Genomic DNA, 25,231 nt, shown 5'->3' on the forward strand with positions numbered 1-25,231 from the left:
AGGGAAATTTTGAGAGTCTGATACGACGAGACAGTATCTTCTTCTTTGTAACAGAGAGATCAATGGCGATGAAAAGTTAATTTATCGATTTAATATTTAATACTAAGAAGTAAGAATATTCTAATAACTCGGAGAAAAATTAAAAGTTTATGCAGTTGAAGCTAGGAGAAAAATTTTGAAAGTTTGGCACAATTTGGAAAAATTTGGGCTTTAATAAAATTTGGGAGGAAATCTTTCTTCCATCACTGTATTACTTTGACGATGATAAAAGTTAATACTCCCTCCATTCCTAAAATAAGTGTTCACATCATGTTATTTATTATGTTATATTATATATTTTTATTATATTAAGTTATATTATATATTATATATTTTATTATATATTATTTTATTATATTAATATTATATAATATATCATTATTATATTATATTATATTAAATTTATATTTTTTTATTTTTATTATATTATATATTTTATATTTTTTATACTTATATATTTACATTATATTATACTTTTCATTATATTAAATTTATATTTCTTTATTTTTATTATATTATATATTTTATATTTTTTATATTTATATTGTATTATACTTTTCATTATGTTAAGATTAAAAGAGATTATTATATTTTTCATTATATTGAGGTTAAAAGGGACTCAATTGTTAAATGCTGGCCAAATACAAATAGAAACTTTCGAGAATATTATATTATATGTTTCATTATGTTTAGATTAAAAGAGATTATTATATTTTTCATTATATGGAGGTTAAAAAAGAATCAATTGTTAAATGCTGCCCAGATACAAATAAAGGCTTTCGAGGAGATAGACTCTAACCTATAAATTTTTAAAGGTTAGACTCTAACCTACAAATGTTTATAGGTTAGACTCTAACCCACAAACGGTTTAATTCAGTTGAAAGTTAGCATATGTAAGAAGTGTGGAAGAGTTTCAAAAAGTATGGTTTACAAATATTATTATCAGAACAAATATAACGTGTAAGTGAGACACTTATTTTGGAACGGAGGGAATATTATTTATCAATTCGATACTCGTAAAAGTATCTTAATCGTGTCGTCGTATTGTCGCAACATCTCGCCCTGTGTATAATTTCTACGATTATCGAAAATGCACGCGTTCTTGCGATTAGTATGAGTTTTTAACTCGTCGTCGAGGTAAATGAAGTGTGACGAGGGTTGAATATTCTACCGCAAAAGGTTGCAACGGTGGACGTGTTATCGTGGAATAATTGGATGGTTTTCAATAGATGTGTCGTACAGAGCATTTTTGGCGTGTAACGAGATGTAAATTTATGACGTAATTATCGATAGCCTATGTATGTAAATCGTCGGACGCGTAACGCGTGGGACGATGGCAAGAAGAATGACGCAAAATTGATGAAGATTAATTGCTTGATAAAATTGACCGTGACTTCGATTGGTTCGATAAGTCTCGTGATAATTTCGCTGTTCCACCGTCACGCGGACAATATCAAAATTATCATCGTTTGCAACGTTAGAATACATGCTTTCATCAATTACTATCGCTATATAGTAACGATAATAGTTTATCCAAATTATTTTTAAACTCAATTTCTCAATATATTGAAAAAATCTTATTGTTACATTGTCGTTCGAAATCCCAAATATAGTCGACAGTCAATTTGTTCAAAATTCGTGTCTTCTACAATTTACGTTGTCGTGTTATCAAAATGCTGACAAAATTCCAAACTCTCGAGAATTCTAAATCTCGATCTGAATTTCTCGTTTACCGAAAGATGTGCGACTATAAGTGGAAAATCTAAATTTCACTCGTCTCTCTCTCTCTCTCTCTCTCTCTCTCTCTCTCTCTCTCTCAAAATTCACGCCATCGTACGACTCTATAATTTCGAACTCCCGTCGAATTTCGCAACACGACGAACCGCTTTGGACTGTTACTCACTGAAACACAAACTGCGCCGTGTTCTCCGCGTTTTTACTGTCAAATTTCCATCATCCGCCCAGAAATTCCAACGACAGCAAATGCCCAAATTTGTCCGGAACATTGCCAAAGTTCACTCTCTCGCCAAAGTTACCACGCGAGAAATGATCCAAACTCGAAAAGACCCGCGGTGTCAACCTATCCAAAACTCGAGTCCACGCGAATCAGAGATTACTAGACGTAGTCCAAAACAAAACAAAAAAAAGAAAAAGAAAAAAAAGCCAGCGACTGCTGATTCTCTTTCGAAAAGAATTCGCGACGATCTCTGTTCTCTGATGTTCGCGCCCCGGATGCTCCGTAGTGGCCGACATCGTTCTTTTTTTTCTCCTTCTTCTTCTTCTTCCTCTTCTTCTTCCTCTTCTTCTTTTTCTCCTTCGTTTTATCCGACGGATGAATAGAAATAACGACTGGCCGGGTAGGGAACGAGCCGGGTGTTATTAGAGCGACGAAGAGAATCCCTGGGAGATATCGATGTTACAGTGTCGCAACAGCTGGGTTGTCAGCAAACGATGACAGGCTCCGGTGGTACCGGCGAGCACGAGGGCGGCAAGAAGAAGCACACCAGGCCGACGTTCAGCGGCCAGCAAATCTTCGCCCTCGAGAAAACCTTCGAACAAACGAAGTACCTAGCGGGGCCGGAACGCGCTAAATTGGCCTACGCCCTCGGCATGTCGGAGTCGCAAGTCAAGGTAAGAGTCTTCAGAGAGATCCTTCTCTCTCTCTATCTCTCTCTATCCTCCTCTTCTCTCTCCTCTCTGCTACTTTTTTTCTCCTTCGTTCGTTTTCAGGGGTAGTTTTCCTTCGGGGGGCGATTAAAGGATCGTTATTAGTGTGTCTCGACTGGACTCCCGATGAGTTTACGTGGGTCTTGGTCTCTTCGGATTGGTTGCGGTTAGGTTTCGGTTTTCGGCAAACTGGGATGGCACATCACTGTACATGACCGATTTCTGACTTGTTTTCTCGTTCAGAGTTCTATTTTACAGCGGAGCGTTGTAGAAGAGGTGGCGTGACACTGAAATTCGTTACGATTCGATTTTATTCGCGTGTTTGCGACAGACACAAGTTTTCGAAAATCAATCGGGAGACTCTCGAATGGAAATCAGATACGTTTTGAATTTTCTCTTCTCTTCCCCTGTAGTTCCTTTAAACCGGACTGTCTTGGTTCCTCGAACTTGACAAATTTTTTTTAAGACAGAAAAATACAATTTATCAATGAAACGACGAGTGAATTTGTCAAAAATCTGATGAGCATTCCTTCTCAAATTCATGAAATTTCCTGAGAATAGAAATATATTTCGACGAAACAGGAATCGAACGATCGGGATCGTGCAAAGAGGCAGCAGTCGGGTAAAAATCGAGAGAAACGCGGACGCGAAGGAACGTGGCGCGTCGCTTTTAATAAACTTTACGCTAATCTCCGATAAAAACGTCCGGATGATTTAAGCGGGCGCCCGGCTAATTATGAGTAACAGATGTAGATGGGTTAATAAAAATTCATAACAGTTGAAGCGTTTTCGAGCTTGGCTCGGTTCCGATATTAATCCGTGAATGATGAAACGAACGGGGAGGGAGGGGGGAGGGGGGAGGGGGGTTTGGAGGTAACGGGGGTTTGCTACGTCGCGATAAAAAGTAAAATCAACTTAAACTGCCCGGTGTTTTTAACGGCCGCCATCGTTTAATATTTCCTTGTCGGCTTAAACGTTTAAGCGCGGATTACAACCTCGAAAAATCATCCGTTTTAATGACCGGCGGCGACTTTTTGCCGCTTCGATCGCGATCCATCCCGCGACAAGTGAATATCCACCAGCGGTCACTTCCAAATTATTATTTCATTCCTTCACGATCTTTTTTTTTTTTTTTTTTTTTTTTTTCTTTGCTCTTCTTGATCTTTCCTTTCTTTTTTCCCCTCCTTCTCCCGATTTATCGCGACTGATTTTACAACAGCCAATTTGAATGTATTAATTAATCTGGACGTGACAAATGATAGCAAGTTATTTGTTAAAATTATGATTATTGTACAGACGACCGTAGAGAGTGAAAGATCAGTAAAATACGGTAATAACTATTTTGAGCCTCTGACTGAAATTTGAACCAAGGCAAAAGACACGAGTCGACAGCGACATTAGTGATAAACTATACGTTGCATACCATGCAGTCAAAGGATCGCGCTATAAAAATCAAAAAAGGAACCGACAAACGAGAGAGATCGAAAATCGAAATCGCCCCCGATCCAACGATCCGCGAACGACGTCACCGTATCATCGCGGATGGGACCGCGCCAACAAGGCGTCAGTTTTCGTCGTTCTCTCGACAGCAGCCCCCGGGTAGAGTGGAGAGAGGGTCGGTCGTAATTTTAAAACGCATTTGTCCGCCGGCGGCTTACTCCATCAACGCCGCGAGCAAGCTTCTAACGAGGCAGCTTGTAAAAAGTTCGAAGGATGAAAAGAAGGTGACAAAACAGCCGGAGACGTGTCAAGCTTTGCGGCACCTGCGTCATTCTCTCCCTTCTGTCTCCTCCCCCGCCGCTGGAAACCCTATGAAACACTACCCCCTCGTAAGAGAAACGAGGAGAAACGTTGAAAGCTCCTGACGACAGCGTCACATCCCACCCCTCCGACTCTCTTTTTTCATCCAGCGTATCTCTCTCTCTCTCTCTCTCTCTCTTTCTCTCTTTCTCTCCATCTTTTCGAACCCTCACTCTCTACTCGCCGGTTACCACCACTCCCTACCCCCTTGAAAACCCCCTATTACCTATCTCCCATATCCAGAAGGAGGAGGAGGACCTACAACCACCCTGCATCTCCTCCTCTTCTTGCACGACTCTCCAAGAGGGAGGTGGAAGCCTCCACTTTTACTCCCGCCTCTTCAGTGCTACATCTGTACTACTCGTAGCTTCCAGTTCGAGGAAGAGAACTCTCCTGGCACACTCGAAGCCTCCTACATCGTGTCGCTCCTCCAGGTTCGCCATCTTCGACCCTCGTCGCTGGCTCGCTGCGTTTCCCTCTTTAGCCAACCACCCCCTCCTCCTCCTCCTCCTCCTCCTCCTCCTCTTCCTCCCTCGTTGCTCTTTCTCTTCACCCTCTCGCTCCCGTCCAGATCTTTCGCTCTTTCCCTCTTTCTTCCCTGTTCTTCTCGCTCTCGTTTAAATCTCTCTTCCTTCACCGTTCTCTCTTCCTCTTGTCTAGATCCTTTTCTCTCTCTCTCTCTCTCTCTCTCTCTCTCTCTCTCTCTCTCTCTCTCTCTGTCTTTCTTTCTCTTTCTTCCCGCTCTCGTTTCTCGCAACCAACCCTCCACAACCAGCCGAGCTTTCCCGTGTGTCGCGGCCTCGTCGATGTAGCGCTGTCATTGGCTCGTTCTACGCCGCCATATTTACATTTTTATTGAAAGCTACAAGTCTGCGTCGGTGAGTGATGGCCACGGGGATGAGCACGTTCGCCCTCCTGGCCACCACCACTTCCCCCTCTCTGGCCACCCAGTCTCTCGCCTCCCTCCCCCCCCGCCCTCCCCTCTGGATGATACCGAGAGAGGGTGGATTGTGGGTGGCGAGAAGGGCGAAGAGGAAGAGAAGAGATGGAGGGGTTAGCATTCAATTACCTCGGATTTCCTCGGCAAGAGGCGATTCACCTCCGCGGATATGCCATCTTCGGGGGCGAGATTGCCAACGGATCTATGGAGCACCGTTTCCCGAAATATTACGACAATATATACCCGGCCCAACGGGACGAGTCGCTGATTCAGAGGCATCGATTCGTGCTGGATAGGCACCGATGTCTGCCTATCCTCGACGTGTGTTTCGCTCGGTGGTCGTAGCTCGATGGGAAGGTGGTTGGTTCGGGGAGATAGAGTTGGAGAGACAATGGATTGAACGGCAAGAGGGATTTCGAATTTCTATCCATCGTCTAACGACCTCGTAACGGTGAAATTCGTTAGACGCCAATGCACGCGTTTCAAACGAAACAAGAAACAAGTGTCCGTTAGAAAGAACGAAGAAAAAAAGCAGAAAAAAAAAAGAAAAGATAGGAATAAGGTTGGAATTTACCAAAGGGGTGAAATTACTAACGCGAGGTTCCTCGGGCGCGATGCGAGACGAGTTGTAATATTCCTCCGGGCGTCTTGATAAACGGAAAAAAAGATAACGAGGAAGAGGCTGGAACAAGCAGCGAGGAAAGGAAATTAAAAATAAGGAAACACGGAGGGGGGATCGGGGATCTCAAAGCTAATGATCAAGGTATAATTAGCGAAGGGGGATGAAAAGAGGAAAGTCGGAGAAATTCTCCTCGACGAAGGGAATCTCGATTTTCTCCCGATTAATAAACGGTTTGATAAATTAATAACATTCCAAAGATCGACGTTAGAATCGTATAGGTTTTTCTTTTTCTTCCAACCTCGAGACGAATTATCCATTAAGTTTAGGGACTCGATACTCTTTTATTTGTAATTTAATATTCTTTTGATTAATTCGTTTAATTCGTATGAATGGAGCGTCATTTTATTTTCTATCAATTTATATTAGACGAAATTTATTTTATTATTCATTTAAACTTGATTATGTTTGATTAACTGGTAGAATAATTTTATTTCTATCAATGGCAACTGCATTTTTAGGATATGTTTTACCATGAGGACAAATATCATTTGCTATAGTAATGACTATAGTCAAGGAGCTATAGTAGAGGAGCTATTAGTAATTACTAATTTATTATCAGCATCGCCTTATATTGGACAAATAATTGTTGAATGAGTATGAGAAGGATTTTCTATTAATAATTCAATTTTAAATCGTTTTTTTTCTTTTCATTTTATTTTATGGTTCGATTGAAAAAAAAAATAAAGATTACTTTGGAAATTTCAAAACCCCTCAACGCACGTAAAAAATTGATACGCCATGTTCCGCCTCCCTTGAAACCACGCAACTTTTGTATTAAATAATTCGTCACTAGAAGTATAATTCGAAAGTTACTTCAGGCGTGCGAGTTACGCGGATCACCCTGTACAATGTTTTATTCGCTGTAACGAGCGTGTCTCGGTCGAAGTCGCCTCAAATGTGAGAGAAAGGGAGAATCGAACTTTCATCGCTAAGAAAATGAAGGCACGCCGGCGTCTTCCGGTTGATGCACTGCCGAAAAGTATTTCGTCGCGAACTTTCCTCGTTTGCCGCTGTGTTACGATCGTGTGCCGCGTATTACACTCTTACTTTGTGCTTTCCTCGATGTTGTCAACTGGCAGACAACAAGAATATATTGCCCCCTCTTATTGTTAAATGCTTCGAACTTCCAAACGTCCCCGACAGACGAAAAAAAAAAGAAAAAAGCAAGAACAGTTCTTGAGTTGTTTCCCATTTTCAGGAGGGAAACGATCGTTTCACAGATTTAATTGGCAATAAATTAAATAAACTATCTCATTGCGAACATTACGTGTAGATGCAAAAAAAAAAAAATTCTCTATATTGAAAGTAACGAAATGTCGATAAAAAAGAAATCTCTCGTGTAAAAAATAAAGAAATCACACTGGAACATTTCAATTATTCGCGGTGACCGGTAATTTTATTTTTATCTTTTAATAGAAAATTTTCTTAATATCGAAATACGAATCGAATCGTTAATATCGATAACGTACGAATTTTTTCCCATGATAATTGATAATTATGATACAATCAAATTCAATAATATAAAATAATTGATATAATATAAAATTTAAATATAATTAAGTAAATATTATATATAATTTTCATAATAATATATATAACATATTAATTAATATTATAATTTTAATTTATAATATATTAATTAATATAATTATATATAAAATTTAAATATAATAAAGTTAATTGATATAATATAAAATTTAAATATAATTTAATATTAAGTATAAATTTCATAATAAAAACTTTTGTAATATATTTATAATTTATATTATAAATATAAAATAACATGAAATTTATATGTTGTATTTATATATTATAAATATAATATAACATAAAATTTAAATATAATTTAAAAAAAAAAGAAGAAAAGGAGGAAAAGAGGATTAGCGTGAGTCTAATGGCGAACACGATCCAAAGCGTTGAAGTCTCTGGGTGTCTAAAAATCATCCCGCCGAACTGGCGGCCATATTCATCGTTGACGAATGATCGTGACTAAACGCAGGGATCAAGCGACTTACGTTTATAAACATTTGCGTTATTCCGCTGGAAAATTATTTGCTCGGCACACGTTTGTCGCGAAGCGTTCCGCCCCGGTCGCCGCGCGCGTAATAAACTTATCTCCCTCGACGCGACGATACATCCATCATTACATTATTTACGGAAAGCTTTCAGTCGAATTAATATCGTGCGTTTCGGATGAACGTGAATTTATGAAGTATATTCAGCAATGAAATCTACGCTACGATACGTTTGCTCGTTTCGTCTGATTAAACGGAGGCTTCCTCTTCTTATTTTTCTTCTTCTTTTTCTACTTTTTTTTCTTCTTCTTTCCTTTTATCTCTCGCTTCGTCTCCCTTCACCCCGCTCTCCCTTTCCATTTTCTTATGTAACTTATGAAAATGCTGAATGATTCCACGAAAGAATTGGATTCTCAGCGCTGTATTTCACCACTGCGTCGATACGAGCACTTTTCTCCTTTCTTCTTTTAATTTACAAAACTGTTGAATCATTCTCGCGAAAGCTCCCTCGGGGATCACAGTGTTTTCGCTTTTGCGAAGAATCTTTCCCGATTCTTTTCTACGAAAGCGTAACGATGAAATTCTCAGTGCTTTCAACGTACGAAAAGTGTCAAATATAATAAAGAGTCAAAGACTCTGTCGCAAAGGTATAATTCTTCGACTCCGAGCCGCTCTCTTTTTTTATTAAAATAGCTACGTACAGGGTGGATCAAAAGTTTCTTCCCATCTATTTCTTTTTTTTTTTCTTCTTTGATGAAACGTCAAAAAATATAAGAAAAAACTAATTTTATTAATAAAATTAAATTTAAATTCAAACACGATCCTTTCATTACGTTTTAAAGATTGTTTCTTTCAAGTGTTGACCGCCAGAACGTTCGCAAATTCGTGCTCTCTTTTCTTAGTAGGAAGTGATTATTACTGGCCCGCCCTGTATTTCATTTTATATTCTAAAATGTCGCCCCCCCCCCCCTCCCCGACTATTATTTCGACAACTCGCGTGAAAATGCTTTGCTTTATGTTCACTCGATGGATCGAGGATCGTTCGTCAAACAAATATATATATATCGTTCGTGTACTACAGGCGAACGAGCTTAAACGTTAAACTTCTTATGGCACCACTTATGGATCGTCCTGTATACAAAATCGATATCCTCCGTTCGTGGTTTTACATCCGAGATTTATCATTTTTTCAGTATCGGAAAAGGATTAGTACGGCATATAGGGATTCGCTAGTTCCGCCCAACGAAGATATATGTGTTCTGTCATTCCACATTTCCAGATTTATCACTTTTTCGTTTTCGAAACGTGTATCCTACCGATACCGCGTTCTTTTTCCTCGGCTTTTTTTTTCCTTTCCCCTACCCCTTTTTTGTCTGTTTTCTTGCTTGTTCTCTCTCTCTCTCTCTCTCTCTCTCTTTCTTTCTTTCTTCTAACCAAATACACGTTAAACTTGCCACGCAACCACGTTTTAAATTCGCGTACGAAGGATTAATCGAAAGCAATATCGGAATCAGTTATTTTATTGATCGTGGCGGAAAATTTGTCGACCTCAGGAACGATTTCAGGAAATGGCCATTCCTTACAAGAGAGGGTTAATCATCCCCTCGCGATACACTGCGAATTTTGAATTTTTAAGCATGTCCGTGTATTTTTTTTTTTTCTTCTTCTTCTTTTTCGAAACTCTGCTCCATTTCAACTTTTAATTACGTTTAAAATCACAACCGTTATATCATTCGATCTCTGAATGTAAGAATTCGAAGCAACGATTAACCACTTGCGCTGGCAACTGATTGCGGACCGTAACGAGTGACCGTACACAACAATTCGTCGCTTTCTTTCTGAACTCGTCGTGGTATGATGTCACTGGACAGAAATTATTGAGAAGTAATAAATCTATTATTCGTTTTGGCCTATTTTGTTTTACTTAAATATACTTAAGATTGAGAAAATATTGCGATTTTGGGAGAAAAAATTCTTTCGACGTGCGTGGCACGTCGTTCCAACGCAAGAGGTTGACACTCGTGCAAACGTCTCAAGTGAAATACGAGAACTATGACGAATTAAATGTGAATCATTTTTCACGATTGAAAAGTTGAAACTCTAATCACGAAAGTTCGACAACGAATCGAAGTAACGAAAATGTTATTACTATTGTTGTGTAATATTTTCGTTACTTATATATAGCATATATACTACTCGTATGTATAATAGTTGTACAGGGTGGTCACTGAGAGACTGAATGACATAGAATAACTTTTACAAGCACATAGTGTTTCAATTTTTTATCATTTTATTTGGAAACATAATTAATGGATTTTTCTCAGTATTATTATACGTGAAAGACAACATCCCTCAAATTTTGAAAATGAACAGATCAGTTTGGCCACCCTGTATTTCGAATTATGCGATTAGAGTTTCGACCGTGATCGTGAAATAAGCAGATTAGCGTTCAACTCGTCGGAGTTCTCGTCGTTTGACACGAGATTTTGCAATCGTTGTAATTGTTGCTCACACCTCGCGAAAGCCGCTGAGAATCAGCGTAAAATCAGCCATCGATCAGCCCTTCAATCTCGCTGTGCAAGCGTTTACATCACGCATACGCAACGTAGAAGAACTACCGCCGCGTCTGCCCAGTGGAAATATCGCGAATTGCTCCGACGCCACAGCAATCATCGCCTGACACTACTACGGCTATAGCGCGACGCTCGCCCTCTCTCTCTTTCTCGCAGACGAAACGAGAGCCGGCTATTAAGACTATTACGCGAATCGCCGTTCAAATTGCCAACGATATCCGACGCGTGATTTAGTTAGCCGGTTCGGTGAAGCGAACAGTGAGCAAAGTGCAACGACAGAGCCAACTGGAGTTGGGGGGGCGCGAACCAGCCATCCGGAGATAGACATGGAACCAGGAATAGAGAGAATGAGAGAGATAGAGAAGAGAAGTGGAACGACTCAACGCGAGACAGCAAAATACAGTAACGCGCAAAAGTTTTAACTCGTTCGCGATAGTTGTACGACAAACGCTCGTACAGTGGTTAAGGTCGACAAGGTAAATGTGAAACAACGACGAACTCGCGACAGTACGGTATTAATTACTTGGACGTGTCGTAGAAAACTCTTGGACTTTGTGAATTCAACGTTTGTTACGTTTATGTCGATGATGGTTCCAACTAACAATAGAACGTGGAACAAATGTGGAACAAAGTTGTTTCACAGGGAGCTTTGCTTTCGAGAAGATTGACTTCAAATATGATATCTCTCAGCTGCGTGTTAGAAGCTTGTATTAGAAAAAAATTGTCCTTTCGCTGAAACGTCCTGTACTCGCAGGACGCCAAGCCAAGCCAAGTAAAAGGCAGCCGAACGACGGACAGAAAAAAACGAAGATCCGAACAGAATGCCTCCAACGTTAAACGAACGACCGCCGGAGTGGCACACGTCCCCTATTAGAATCTAATACGGCAAAGTGAACGTTTGCGAGTTAAAGAGCGTGACACCCCAATTCTCTCGTCGGCGTATCAGTGCGTGCATCACGTTTAACAAGCCAGACAGGGAGAGATCCCGACGCTAAAACGAGACACTTCACCACGACTTGGAGAAACACCGAGGAGAGGCAGATAGATAGATAGATAGATAAAGAGAGAGAGAGAGAAAGAAAGGGGGAGAAAAAGCTTGGAGGAGAGATGGGGTAACAAGTTGAAGTGCTCGTCCGATGGAGCGCACGGTCGTGCGAAGATCGCACGATAGTGGGGATGACTGGCGACCGCGATGGTGGGGTGGGGGGAGATGGGTATCGCAGCAGCGCCGTGTGATCTGAGTGCGCAGCGATGTAAAAGGGGTGACCGAGCGAAGGGGAAATGCGGCGAGAGAGCGGTGGTGGTGGTGGTGGTGGTGGTGGTGATGGTGGTGGGAGGATAGGGATAAATAGCGCGCGCTATAGAGGGTAGAAACGCGCGGAAGGAACGAGGGCTTAGACGGTGTTTACGCAGTGGTGGTGGTAGTAAAGTGGCGGTGGGCAACCCCCCTCTCCCCCCCTCCCCCCTCTCCTCACCCCGGTGTGTCCCGATAGAACGACAAGAGAGGACCGGGGGCTCTCTCTGCTGGGTTGGTAGGCTGCAGTAGCAGCCCAGGGAGGGGTGGAGTTGTTTACGGCGGAGTAATCTGCTCGTCGACGGATACCAATATCGATGACGTCAATTAGTACGAGCGAAAGCCTCCTACCCGCTTTTCCTCCACCATGTATCATCATGGTGGTGTATGTATGTACGGCGCGGCATGGCACGGCGTGATAAATCACGGCAGCAGGCGGCGTTCCCTTCATTCACCTCCCACAGCTCGTACCCTCGAAATTGGCCCACATGTACTTGACTCCATAATGCTCGATTCCACGAGCTTGCGCTTTCTCTCTCTCTCTCTCTCTCGATCTTTCCCATTTCTACGTGTGTGTAGGTTTCTGCCTTGGCTCTTCTCGTTTTACCACCGTTCTTCGCCTTCGTCGATAAGAGGTTCAGGACTTTATTTCGAGAGTAGAATGGTCGGTTCGTGGCATTGGTTGCCGGGAAGGTAGTTCTCGCTGCTTGGGTTATATCAGAGAACCTGGGTCTTTCGGTTACGCTTACACCTCGCGAGAGTAATTGCACGGGTGAGGGATATTTCTTTCGATATCTCGCCGCTCTGGACCGTCAAACCTGTGGTCAAGTGCTTCTCGGGAAATTTGGGATTGAACTCTGGTGCTCTGATATTGCTGGAGTTATTAATCGATTAATTTTATTGATGTAGCGGCGTAGTCTGACATGAAGAGTGATATCTCCAATTTATCTCAAATTTTAGTGCATTATTCTTCAAGAATTCTTCTTTACCAATGAAAATTAAAGGCGTGAGTAATTCAATAATTAAGAAACAAAAAGAGAAGAATCGTGTTACATTTACAAATTGAACGTCGACTGTTCCTCTTACTTCGATTTGTTGACGAATATCGAATATATGTTGATCAAGAGGTTATTAATTAATCGAATCTCGAAATTTAGTGCATTATCCTTTAAGAATTCTTCTTTACGAATGAAAATTAAAGACGCGAGTAATTCAACAATTAAGAAACAAAAAAGAAGAGTCGAGTTACATCTAAAACTTGAATCTTCAATATCGACTACTCCTTTGTCTCCGATTCGTCGACGAATGTCGGATACGAGACACGGATTGTTTCCCGATACGATCTTTCCTGCAGTCATAAACGGTTGTATCCAATTTTCCACCGATGCCACGTCAGAGGAAAGAAAAAAAGAAAAAACTGAAAAAAAGAAGAAGAAGACGAAGAGAGAGAGAAAGAGAGAGAGGAGGGAAAGCTGTTGGCCGAGATGGAGGGCGAGGCGAAAAATCCATGCTGATCAAAATCGGGCTTCTATGAAGGGGGAAACGGAGACTAATCCTGTAACACCCTCGAGTGTTTCCTTGATCAAATTTGATGAATGTATCTGTATCACTGTACACACGTATTAATATTCCCCTGCCCCCTCATAATTCATTCGAGCTGCAGAGATCAGTGCTCCGCTTAGGAAACAAAGGAGAACACGGGATCGCAGATGCGATCAATAAGATTTCCACTGATCCGACTACTTATGAAACGAACCGGGGATTATTTAATTGACTTTCGGACCTTTTTTCTACCGTCGCTTTGAACACGGAAGGCGTTCGAGCGAACAGACATACAAGCACAGTTGCGCGAATAGAGTGAGCACGAAATTGTTTCAAAACTGTATAAACTTTCACTAAATTTATCACTTTTGTTTATTTTATTTTACGTATACAACACGCGTTGTACAATTTCTTCCAAGTATAAATTTTGACTTTGCTTTCGCTAAATTTAAATATGTACAATATGCAATTGCTTTTACCATACGATGGTAAAGATTGAAACGATAAAATTCAGCGACGTTAAAAATTCCACCCCAACTTCAATTTAACCTCTTGCGCTGGCAACCGGTTCGCGGACCATAACGAGTGACCGAAACCGTATACAATAATTCGTCGCTTTCTTTCTCTTTCGAACTCGTCGATACGATATCACTGGATAGAAATTATTGAGAAGTAATAAATTTATTATTTGTTTTGCCTGGGTTATACTTAAATATACTTAAAACTAAGAAAATACTGCAATTTTGAGATAAAAGATTCTCGACGTGCGTGGCACGTCATTCAAGCGCAAGAGGTTAACGGCGACTGATTGCGGACCATAACGAGTGACCGAAACCGTAAACAATAATTCGTCGCTTTCTTTCTCTTTCGAACTCGTCGGTACGATATCACTGGATAGAAATTATTGAGAAGTAATAAATTTATCATTTGTTTTGCCTGGGTTATACTTAAATATACTTAAAACTGAGAAAAAATACTGCAATTTTGGGATAAAAGATTCTCGACGTGCGTGGCACGTCATTCAAGCGCAAGAGGTTAACGGCGACTGATTGCGGACCATAACGAGTGACCGAAACCGTATACAACAACTCGTCGCTTTTTTCTTCTTTTGAATTCGTCGGTATAATATTACTGGATAGAAATTATAAGGAATAATAAACTTATCGTTTGCTTTGCCTGGGTTACATTTAAATATATTTAAAACTGAGAAAAAATACTGCAGTTTTGGGAAAGATAAAAGATTCTCGACGTGCGTGGCACGCCATTCCAGCGCAAGAAGTTAAAGAAAGAAATCATCAAAAGGCTATCAAAGAAAAGGAAGAAAGAAGAGCTCGGCAGACACCATTCAGACGCCATCATTATCGAGCTTAAACTCGCGATTTCCGTCGAGTCATTTTTTGGCGAGCATCGGGAAGGGTGGTCGAAAGAGGAAACGGAAGGAAGACAGAGGAAGAAAGAGAGAATCGTAAAGCTCGGGGTCCGTTACCCAGTTCGCGTCGGTCGCGAAATTTGATTCTGAAATAAAAATAGAATATTGGGGATAACGCGAATCGGTGAAGCCATTTGATCTTCGAGTGAGGCGAAATGGTCGGTCGTAGGGGGTGGGTTACGGGGTGGGGGTGGCGGAGGGAACATATCGATATGGGGAAGCGGTACGAGAACGGAATACAGAGGAGCGCATTATCGCCAACAGCCAACTACCCTCTGCCATTCTCGCGGATCGCATTACTTATTATTTGAAGAAACATTCTGCTCCAAGCACTTTGTAATATTACGAGAAATTACTTTGGACCGATTGATTTCGACAGATTCCCGGTCCTATTGCGATCTTTTTCTCTCCTCTCTCCTCTCGATATGGTGAATTTGATCTCTCTATATACAATATATATGTATGTTCGAATAATTTTTTTTAATTCTCTGTCAAACTCAGCTGGTACTGTTAGAGAACGTGTACAATGTGTTTCAAATTTAAACATCAATACTTTGAAAGCGTGTAAATAACTGACAAACGAAGAAGAATGTCTTCTGGTGAAAAACAAAAAAGTTTTCTTCGCTTTATCTATTTACATTTACTCGTATTGTCTTACAAAATCATCTATGATCATCTGTATCATCTACTGATCATCTATCGATTGTCAATTTGATCTCTCTGTATACAATATACTATAAGGACATGTATCTATATGCAGGGTGTCCCAAATTCAAATGTCAGTACTTTGAGAGTATGTAGAGGACTGATAAACGAAGAAAAATGTCCTTTGGTGAAAAAACGAAAAATTTATTTTCTTATAATAGTATCCATAATCATTTGTATTACCTACTTAATAAGCACTGTATCGAACATTGACGCACTCCGACTGTAGCCAGACATTATTCTCGTGCACCGTAGCTACAATTTCATCTCTTAGTTGCATTTTCGAGTTGACTGGTATCGAATAAACTTGCTGAATTAGCGAAAGAACGAAAACTTTTCTCCTTCTCTCTGCACATTTTCTCCCGAAGTTTCGGGAACATTTAAATTCAAGACTCCCAGTATATAAGAGTCGTTAAAACGAATCACATTAAAGAAGTGACATTATTGATTCGTTGCTGAAAATCGTGTTAGAAGCGATCAAGATCTGTCTCTACCGGCAAGTCGGTGACTCGATTTTCCGCGAGCCGTGCGACCGAGCTTAAAAATTTATCGACGTGTCAATGAAACGGTACCATTTGAATGATAAGCGAGCTCAATGAGGCGGAACGTGTCCAGAGTGAATGTCGCGCGCGATTTTCCACACATCATTGAGCATCCACCCTGACTGAATTTCGTTTTTCTGTTCGGCACACGGTTGGCACCCATCCGGTGAAATCCACGGATTTCACTCGACGCCCTTTCGAGGGCGCCTTCTCTCGAATGTACAGAGTTTCAACCCTACAATAGGCAAACACACTTCTCTCCGAGATTAAATAACGTAACGGATGAAAATGAATTTTTATCTAAATAAGAATTAATTCCTTAAACAAATAGCTTCTTAGTGAAATCGTCATTTTAAAGAAAGTTATTATTACCTACAATTATTATTCATTTCCCCAAATTTATTATTTATTTATCTACCCAAAATTATTTTTTTTCTATTAAAAAAAAGATTTCGTTTCATTTTTAAATAAAAAGGAATACCACCATCATCATCATCATCATCATCATATATATGTATATAAGTGCAATTAGCAAAGCAACGATTAACCAATAAAAAAATTCAACGACCAGAATACTGTCATTATCATTAAAAGTATCAAATATTGAGAAACTACATGCGAGATTCCGTTGATACGGTATTTGGTAACAAATAAAAAGTTGAATTGGATGTTCCGTTTCGTTTTGGGGGGATAACGAGGGGTGATTTCGCGGACGTTATAGATCGGTAACGTATGATCGGCGTTTAGCCAGCCGTGGTCGACCGCATTCGATATATAAACACTCTCATTTGGTAATATATCTCATTAAGGCCTCATTGATCCACCGTGCCGATAAATTTATCCGGCAGTTTAGAATGATATGCGAGCCGATCTCTCGGCGGTGGTGCGCGACGATAAAAAGCCGCCTGTAGTTGGTTTATTACGGTGGATTCGATCGTGACCGGATAAATTTATAGAAAAGTGAATCAAATGAAGTCGAATATCTCCACTGTGCCCGATGATAATGTCCATTTAGTGGGAAAATCTGGTGTATCTATCTGTGTACCAACGTTTCACAGAATATGTGAATATTTTCTTTTACTTTTCTTTTCTTTTCAATCCTATATATATTTTATTGTCAACTCTATGTCTTTTATTTTCAACCATATACATTTTATTTTCAAGTCTATGTATTTGATTTTCAACCCTACATATATATTATTGTCAACTCTGTATATTTTATTTTCAAGTCTATGTATTTTATTTTCAACCCTATATATATTTTCAACTCTGTGTATTTTATTTTCAATTCTATGTATTTTATTTTCAACCCTATGTATTTTATTTTCAACTTTGGGTATTTTTACCCTATGTATTTTATTTTCAATCCTATATATTTTATTTTCAACTCTGTGTATTTTATTTTCAACCGTATATATTTTATTTTCAACTCTATGTATTTTATTTTCAACTCTGTGTATTTTATTTTCAATTCTATGTATTTTATTTTCAACCCTATGTATTTTATTTCCAACTTTGGGTATTTTTACCCTATGTATTTTATTTTCAATCCTATATATTTTATTTTCAACTCTGTGTATTTTATTTTCAACCGTATATATTTTATTTTCAACTCTATGTATTTTATTTTCAACTCTGTGTATTTTATTTTCAATTCTATGTATTTTATTTTCAACCCTATGTATTTTATTTCCAACTTTGGGTATTTTTACCCTATGTATTTTATTTTCAATCCTATATATTTTATTTTCAACTCTGTGTATTTTATTTTCAACCGTATATATTTTATTTTCAACCGTAGGTATTTTATTTCCAACCGTATGTATTTTATTTTCAAACCTATATATTTTATTTTCAACTTTGTGTATTTTATTTTCAAACCTTTATATTTTCAACTCTGTGTATTTTTACCCTATGTATTTTATTTTCTATCCTATATATTTTATTTTCAACCGTATGTATTTTATTATCAATCCTATATATTTTATTTTCAACCGTATGTATTTTATTTTCAACGTTATATATATTTTATTTTCAACCGTGTGTATTCTATTTTCAATCCTATATATTTTATTTTCAACTCTGTCCCCTATCTTTACCCTATGTATTTTATTTTCAACCTTATGTATTTTCATCCTATGCATTTTATTTCCCTAACTCCATGTATTTTTATCTTGTTGGAGAGGTTCTATCCTCAAATGAATCGAAACTCGAAGAAATTGAAAATTATTATTGACCAATGATTAGGTACTAACATATAAGTTATAATATTACGAGAGACGACGTATAGAATTAGATTCAAATGTATATCTTCCACTTCAACGATATTTGAAGTATCTTGTTAAACACCAAAGTCACGATCCCAAACAAAACGAAAGATCTCGAGGAGCCAATCCCGTGCCGGCCGGGACCCTCCGTCACGAGACAACTTGTTCTCCACTCTGGTAATCGTTTGGTAGCCGCGTGTCTATGCAAATTCCCATGGCTTCGAAGTCGCGTATCAAGATGTGAGTCACGCCTGTAATCTTTCGCATAGTAAATTATCCGCCAATATCAACGGGATCAGATACCGGCCAGTATTATCTGTTACGATTGGAGGATGAGGAAGGGTTTTCCGGGCGAAACAGAGACGCTGAACGACGAGGGTGTAACGACGATGGAAAGAGAGACTCGACCGGAGCGGGAATGATGCGGAGAAAGAGAGACACGGAAAATAAGAGAGAGGAGTGGAAAGAAGGAGGAGGAAGAGGCGAAGACAAAGAGAAAAAGAGAAGAGGGAAGAGAGAGAGAGAGAGAGAGAGAGAAAGAGGAGAGAGAGAGATGGACAGTGCAACCCCGACGGTGGTAAGGGCTTTGCGCAGTTATAAATGCGGTTTTGTATCTAGCTTTACAGGACAAAGTAATGGGCTTAGATAATCCTGATTTAATAAATCGAACAGTTGCGGAGGGAGCGTTTACAACGCGTGACTAACGCGTTCAAAAACAAGATGAATGACGCGCCACGTCGAAGTGCCGCCGCCTGGTCGCATTTACATTTCGCCACTGTATCTCCCGGATGAGAGGGAGAAAAAAAAAATATATATATATATATATATCCCCGAAAATGTGGATCCAAAGCTGCGCAGGATTTATCGAAATCGTAGGGTCGCCAATTTTTTTTTTTTTTTTTTTTTTACTTTTTTAATGTAGCAAATGTAAGACGAGAACGCACTGGTTTTCTGTTGAAGAGCTACGTAATTGCTTTGCAATAATGCAACAATGCACATTTCTAGCGAGTCGAAGAAGAGCTAATTTTTGAAAATTTCTTCGATGATACAATTTCTTTTACGTTTTTTTTTTTTTTAATCGTAGTTTCTTTCTTTTTCTTTGAAAATCGTGGATTTTTTAAAATTTTTACATATGTATGTATATATATATATATTTTTTTTTTATTTGTCTTTTTTTTGCGAATGAAAGTAATACGATAATTACTGCAATAACATAAATGGATCTTTGGCGCGTGATGTGATATTTTGACGAACGTGGCGGCCACGTTCCGCCGGCTGTTCTAATGTTAACGTTCAATTTTGAGGGCAACGTAAACTGCAGAGAGATTTTAATGGCTTATTATTATTTCGGTTACTTGCGTCACGTTTTGGCCCCATTACGGTCTATTAAATTAGAGGTAATTCCTGGTTAAACAGTGCGCCGCCATAATGTTGGCCGAAAATCAATTCTTACGCCCTGCTGGGACAATTCCCGCTCCGTTTAAGGACAATTCGTCACCAGACCGAATTAATTCGTACCAAATTTCTCGATAATTTCAAAGAAAAAAAAAGAACACAAATCTACAAAACAAATTTTTCCATCAAAGTGAAATATTTCAGATTTCTAATTTTAATTTCTATTATACTCATACAATATGTCAATGTTACATCTTATCTACGAAAATGCAAAAGTGCAATTACCGAAATATTGAAACTCGATAAAAAAAAAAAAAATCTGAACGCTGAGAGGACAGAAACTAGAGCGTTGGAGACGTTACGACGAATAGAGACAAGCGAGCGAAATGAAAATCGAGTTTCCGAGTGGAAGATAGGATTTTCAATCGGGGGTAGTTGGCAACGGCGAGTGCCCCGTGATAAAAATTTATCCCTGGCCATCCCGGCTCCCGCTTATCATCTTTATCGTTCTGCCTTCGCTCTTATCGACAACGATAAAACATCCGATCGATGACCCGATCAACATATCGCGACCAGAAATCGCGCGAGCGAATTATTAAGTTGAGAAACGCTTCTCACACTGCCCGAGGAACCTAAAGGGAACGATATATTTTCTCACTTCCCCCCCCCCCTTTTCTGTTAAATCAAAATATATGTACGACGAGCTTGATCATCAAAATTGCGCAAAATTCAAAGTTACGACATAAATTTGCATTGAAACTTCACACGACCCTCGAGATCTCACTCGCCAAGTTTCGTAAGTTCATCAACGAAAATGATAAAAAATTAAAATGATAAAAACATTGAATTTATATCGTTGTACCATTAATTTACCTGATATTAATTTGAAATAAATACAACACTGAAACTACCAAAATGGTAAATTCGGTAAATGACCAATTTCCAATTTTTGTTGGATATTTTACAGACGTAAACTGATTTAAATGATTGTTCGTAAAATATGTAAATAAAAGCTTGTGTGCTTCATTGTATACCATGAAGTTTTTTATTTCCTTTACTTTAACGTCTCTGATGGAAATTTTACGTTTTAATCGCCGGTAGTTTTAGTGTTTTATTGTACTGGTGTGCTTAATTATTTCCAGGCGATGACGAGTACACTCGACGAAAAAACAATAAATACACTCGCTGTGAGATTGAGTTAAATTACAACAAAATAATAAATTTTCTTCGCTTTTCTTTGAGAAATTCTTAATTTTATCGGTTTTATCTTATTTTTTCCTTCAAATATTCTAAAAATTACAAATATATATATATATATATATATATATATATATATATATATAATTTTTTTATTTAAATTTTACAATAAACAGCAAAAGCGAACTTTTTCTATATGACGAGTATTAAGCGAAAAAATTCCATTTTTTCACACTCGACATAAACCTCGACTTAACCTCTTGCGCTAGTAACTGGTTCGCGGACCATAACGAGTGACCAAACCGTATACAACAATTCGTCGTTTCTTTTGAATTCATTGGTGCATCACTGGATAGAAATTACTAAAAAGTAATAAATTTATTATCTGTTTCGCCTGAGTTATATTTCAATATACTCAAAACTGAGAAAATATTGCAATTTTAGGCCAAGAATTCTCGACGTGCGTCATTCCAGCGCAAGAGGTTAACCAACTGATTGCGGACCATAACGAGTGACCAAACCGTATACAACAATTCCTCTTTTTTTTTTTTTAAATTCATCGGTACATCACTGGATAGAAATTACTAAGAAGCAATAAATTTATTATCTGTTTCGCCTGGGTTATATTTCAATATACTCAAAACTGAGAAAATATTGCAATTTTGGGCCAAGAATTCGGTCCAAGTAAGAGGTTAACCACTTGCGCTGGCAACTGATTGCGGACCATAACGAGTGACCAAACCGTATACAATAACTCGTCTTTTCTTTTTTTTTTTTTTTTTTTTTTTCTTAATTCGTCGGTACATCACTGGATAGAAATTACTAAGAAGCAATGAATTTATTATATGTTTCGCCCCGGATTATATCTATACTTAAAACTAAGAAACTGAGAAAATATTGCCAAATATTCTCGACGTGCGCGTCGCAAGAGGTTAAGGGGTTAAGAGATTCAAGCCCTACCAATAATTCTACTACCTTGCCATCGTTGCTAGATACAAAATCGAAGACAGACACATAGAGAAACGCGCGCGCCATCGACCGAAGAAGATCCAGCTGATCGATGGCTGAGAGAAAGCTGGTCAGAGGGTCGAGTGAAGGCGAGACTCAAGGCGGTCCCGTTTCGTACCTACATCTATAAAGCTTGGAAATACGCGCGGCAGGAGTCCCGTGTCCCCGCAACAATGTATTTAATTAACGTAACGGGCGCCAGGGGAGCGGCGGGACTCGAGCGTAGCGATTGCACCCACAAACCACCCTCTATCCATAGCGGCGAAGCGCCGCGTGACCCCAACTAAACTCCACCCCCCGGTGGCGGCCCCTCTTTCCTCGCCAATCCGCAGGCTTGTTCAATGGCCGCCAAGTCGAGAGCTTAAATTAAAGATATAAGCGCGGCGTCGCGACGCGACGCGACGCGTCGGCGTGTGCTGGCTGCCACGCAACGCGCAGGCAACCCGCGCGTTGTAACCCGGTAAACGAATTAAAAAGTAAACGGCCAGCCGTAAAAGTTAATAGCTGTTCGGATGAAAATTAAAACACTCGAGGAATTAAGATAACGGAAGAGAAAGGAAGTCGGACAATCTGGACGCGCGCGTGTTGTTGCTTACTGCTGCTGCTGCTGCTGCTGCTGTTGGGTTCGAGCGTAAAACGTCAATCCCTCTGTTTAAAAACTGCCGGGGGTGAGAAATGGGGGGGTGGGGGACACAACGTAAGCACCGCCAGTGCTTTCTTTTCTTTTTCTTCAACCCTTCACCGAGTTGGGAGGGGATACAGGTTGGAAATGTTGGTGTATCTTGATGAATCTTGAGGGAGAGAAGGATTTTTAACAGAGAATCTTTTGAATTTCATTTTTTTCTTTTTTTCTTTTTTTTTTCTTTTTTTGGTGGAAGGAAGGTTTTGAGGGGTAGATCGATTATTTTAGGAAGAGTAACAGGATCTGTAAAATTTGGCCCGATTACTATGTTAGACGAAAAGTCCTAGAAAGCGTCGGCAGAGAGTAAAAATTTTCAGACTAGAAGATTTTAAAGAATAAAAATGTTAGGTCGGTGATCATACAACTTTTTAGAAAATTGGTTTCATCGAATAGAAGAAAAATTGTATTGTATCCTAAAAAAACGTTGGCAGAGAGTAAAAATTTCGAACTAGAAGATTTTAGAGAATAAAAATCTTAGATCAGTGATCTTCCAATTTTTTAGAAAACTGGTTTCATCGAATAGAAGAAAAATTGTATTGTATCCTAAAAAAACGTTAGCAGAGAGTAAAAATTTCGAACTAGAAGATTTTAGAGAATAAAAATCTTAGATCAGTGATCTTCCAATTTTTTAGAAAACTGGTTTCATCGAATAGAAGAAAAATTGTATTGTATCCTAAAAAAACGTTAGCAGAGAGTAAAAATTTCGAACTAGAAGATTTTAGAGAATAAAAATCTTAGATCAGTGATCTTCCAATTTTTTAGAAAACTGGTTTCATCGAATAGAAGAAAAATTGTATTGTATCCTAAAAGTAAAGATTTTCAAACTAGAAGATTTTAAAGAATAAAAATCTTAAGCCAGTGATCTTCCAACATTTTAGAAAACTAATTTCATCGAATCGAAGAGAAATTGTATTATATCCTAAAAAAAAACGTTGGCAGAGAGTAAAAATTTTCAGACTAGAAGATTTTAACGAATAAAAATCTTAGATTAGTGATCATTCAACTTTTTAGAAAACCCGTTTCATCTAATAGAAGAGAAATTTGTATTTCGAATTTTTTTCCCCCTTCTCGCGAATGTTCGAAATACTGACAACAATCGATAATTCTCGAGAGATGAAGAAGCGAAGTTTCTTTCTCGCTTGAAAAGCTAAAAAAGAAAAAGTCCACTCTCTCGTCCACGCTCTCCGATCGAATCGCAAAATATGAATTCGTTCGATGATTGCAGGTATGGTTCCAGAACAGGAGGACAAAATGGCGGAAAAAGCACGCGGCCGAGATGGCGACGGCGAAGAGGAGGCAAGAAGAGGTCGAGGGCGTCGTCGCCGAGGGTGAGGATGGTTGCAGCGACGCGGAGGCCGAGGGAAACAGCGAGACCGCGGCGAAGAGGCTGAGAAGGGAACTCGAGCAACAATACAGGCATTAAGAACGAATCGCAAAAGGACTAGACTCGCTAGAAGGATGTGAACGATCGCGCGGCAAGAAAGATTTTAGAAAGAAAATGAATATGCCCAGCTCGTTTCTCAGTTAGTTTCTAGTGCTTCGTTTAACACCCACCTCTTTCAGTTTTTTATTCCCTTTCGAGTGATTAATTATTCTTCACGCTTCGAAAGTAATCTCAAGGAACATCGAACAGCTAGATAATTCGTTTCGAACGAAATTTCGAGGATGCAAGAGACAGAGAGGAGACTTGCAAGGAGAAGCAAATTGGACAGCGAGAAGGTGGATTTCTTTTCGTTGAAAGAAAAAAAGGAAAAGAATTCTGTCAACGCTGGAACTACCAAGGAATCCGAAGCATAGAACTTTCATCGGAGATATTAAAGTGAGAAAAAGAATAGAAAAAAATTGTAAAATATAATAAGACAAGCTCTTATTTGTGTCTTTTATAAGGAGAATCATTTGACAATTAAACGAATTAAACGATTCGAAAATCATTTTATAAAAAGAATCATTTCAATTTCTAAATACACACTGTTTCACATCTATGATATATAATATATCTAATATATATTATATATCATGTGTACGTATATATATTATAATATATCGAATGATAAATGGAAAATGACGAATTGGTCATTTCGACCACCTCGGTAGTTCTAGTGCTAAATAAGAAACGGTCCAGTTTATCGTTCGTCAGATAGAAGAAATATTCTTTGAATTGTCGAATTGATTTCGAACGTGAAGCCGCCAAGAGACTGACGAGTTGATGAAAATTAACTGGCTGTAGAATGATCGGAGGGCAAGAACGGAACATCCGAAGCTCGGCGTAACTGAACTTAATAATATTGTGCCGTTAAAACGTGTTAACTTGCACAGAAGCAAGTTCGGGGAAGGTGCGCGTATACGACTTTCATAAATATGAATTTATCGTGTAATTGATGTCAACGATTATAATGTGTAATTATCATTGATGAACCAAAGATCGTAAATGCGTATGTTAGTTAGAAGAGATCG

At 39.0% G+C, this 25,231-nt stretch overlaps 1 protein-coding gene across 1 annotated transcript; it reads left to right on the top strand.

The window, feature by feature from the left end:
- Positions 1-938: 938 nt before the first annotated feature.
- LOC122538005 (homeobox protein Nkx-6.2-like) lies at positions 939-24,200 on the top strand. Its single transcript, XM_043671724.1, has 3 exons — positions 939-999; positions 2,462-2,670; positions 24,003-24,200. The coding sequence occupies exons 2-3, from the start codon at positions 2,491-2,493 to the stop codon at positions 24,198-24,200; spliced, it is 378 nt and encodes a 125-aa protein (XP_043527659.1). The 5' UTR covers positions 939-999; positions 2,462-2,490.
- The last annotated feature ends 1,031 nt before the right edge of the window (positions 24,201-25,231 follow it).

The sequence above is a fragment of the Frieseomelitta varia genome, unplaced genomic scaffold (genome assembly GCF_011392965.1).
Source record: "Frieseomelitta varia isolate USP_RPSP 00005682 unplaced genomic scaffold, Fvar_1.2 scaffold_946, whole genome shotgun sequence".
Lineage (NCBI taxonomy): Eukaryota > Metazoa > Arthropoda > Insecta > Hymenoptera > Apidae > Frieseomelitta > Frieseomelitta varia.

Coding starts and splice junctions, on each gene's coding strand:
- LOC122538005 (XM_043671724.1), top strand. CDS start 2,491: ATGACAGGCTCCGGTGGTACCGGCGAGCACGAGGGCGGCAAGAAGAAG. Junction 2,671..24,002: donor TGTCGGAGTCGCAAGTCAAG/GTAAGAGTCTTC, acceptor CGATGATTGCAG/GTATGGTTCCAGAACAGGAG.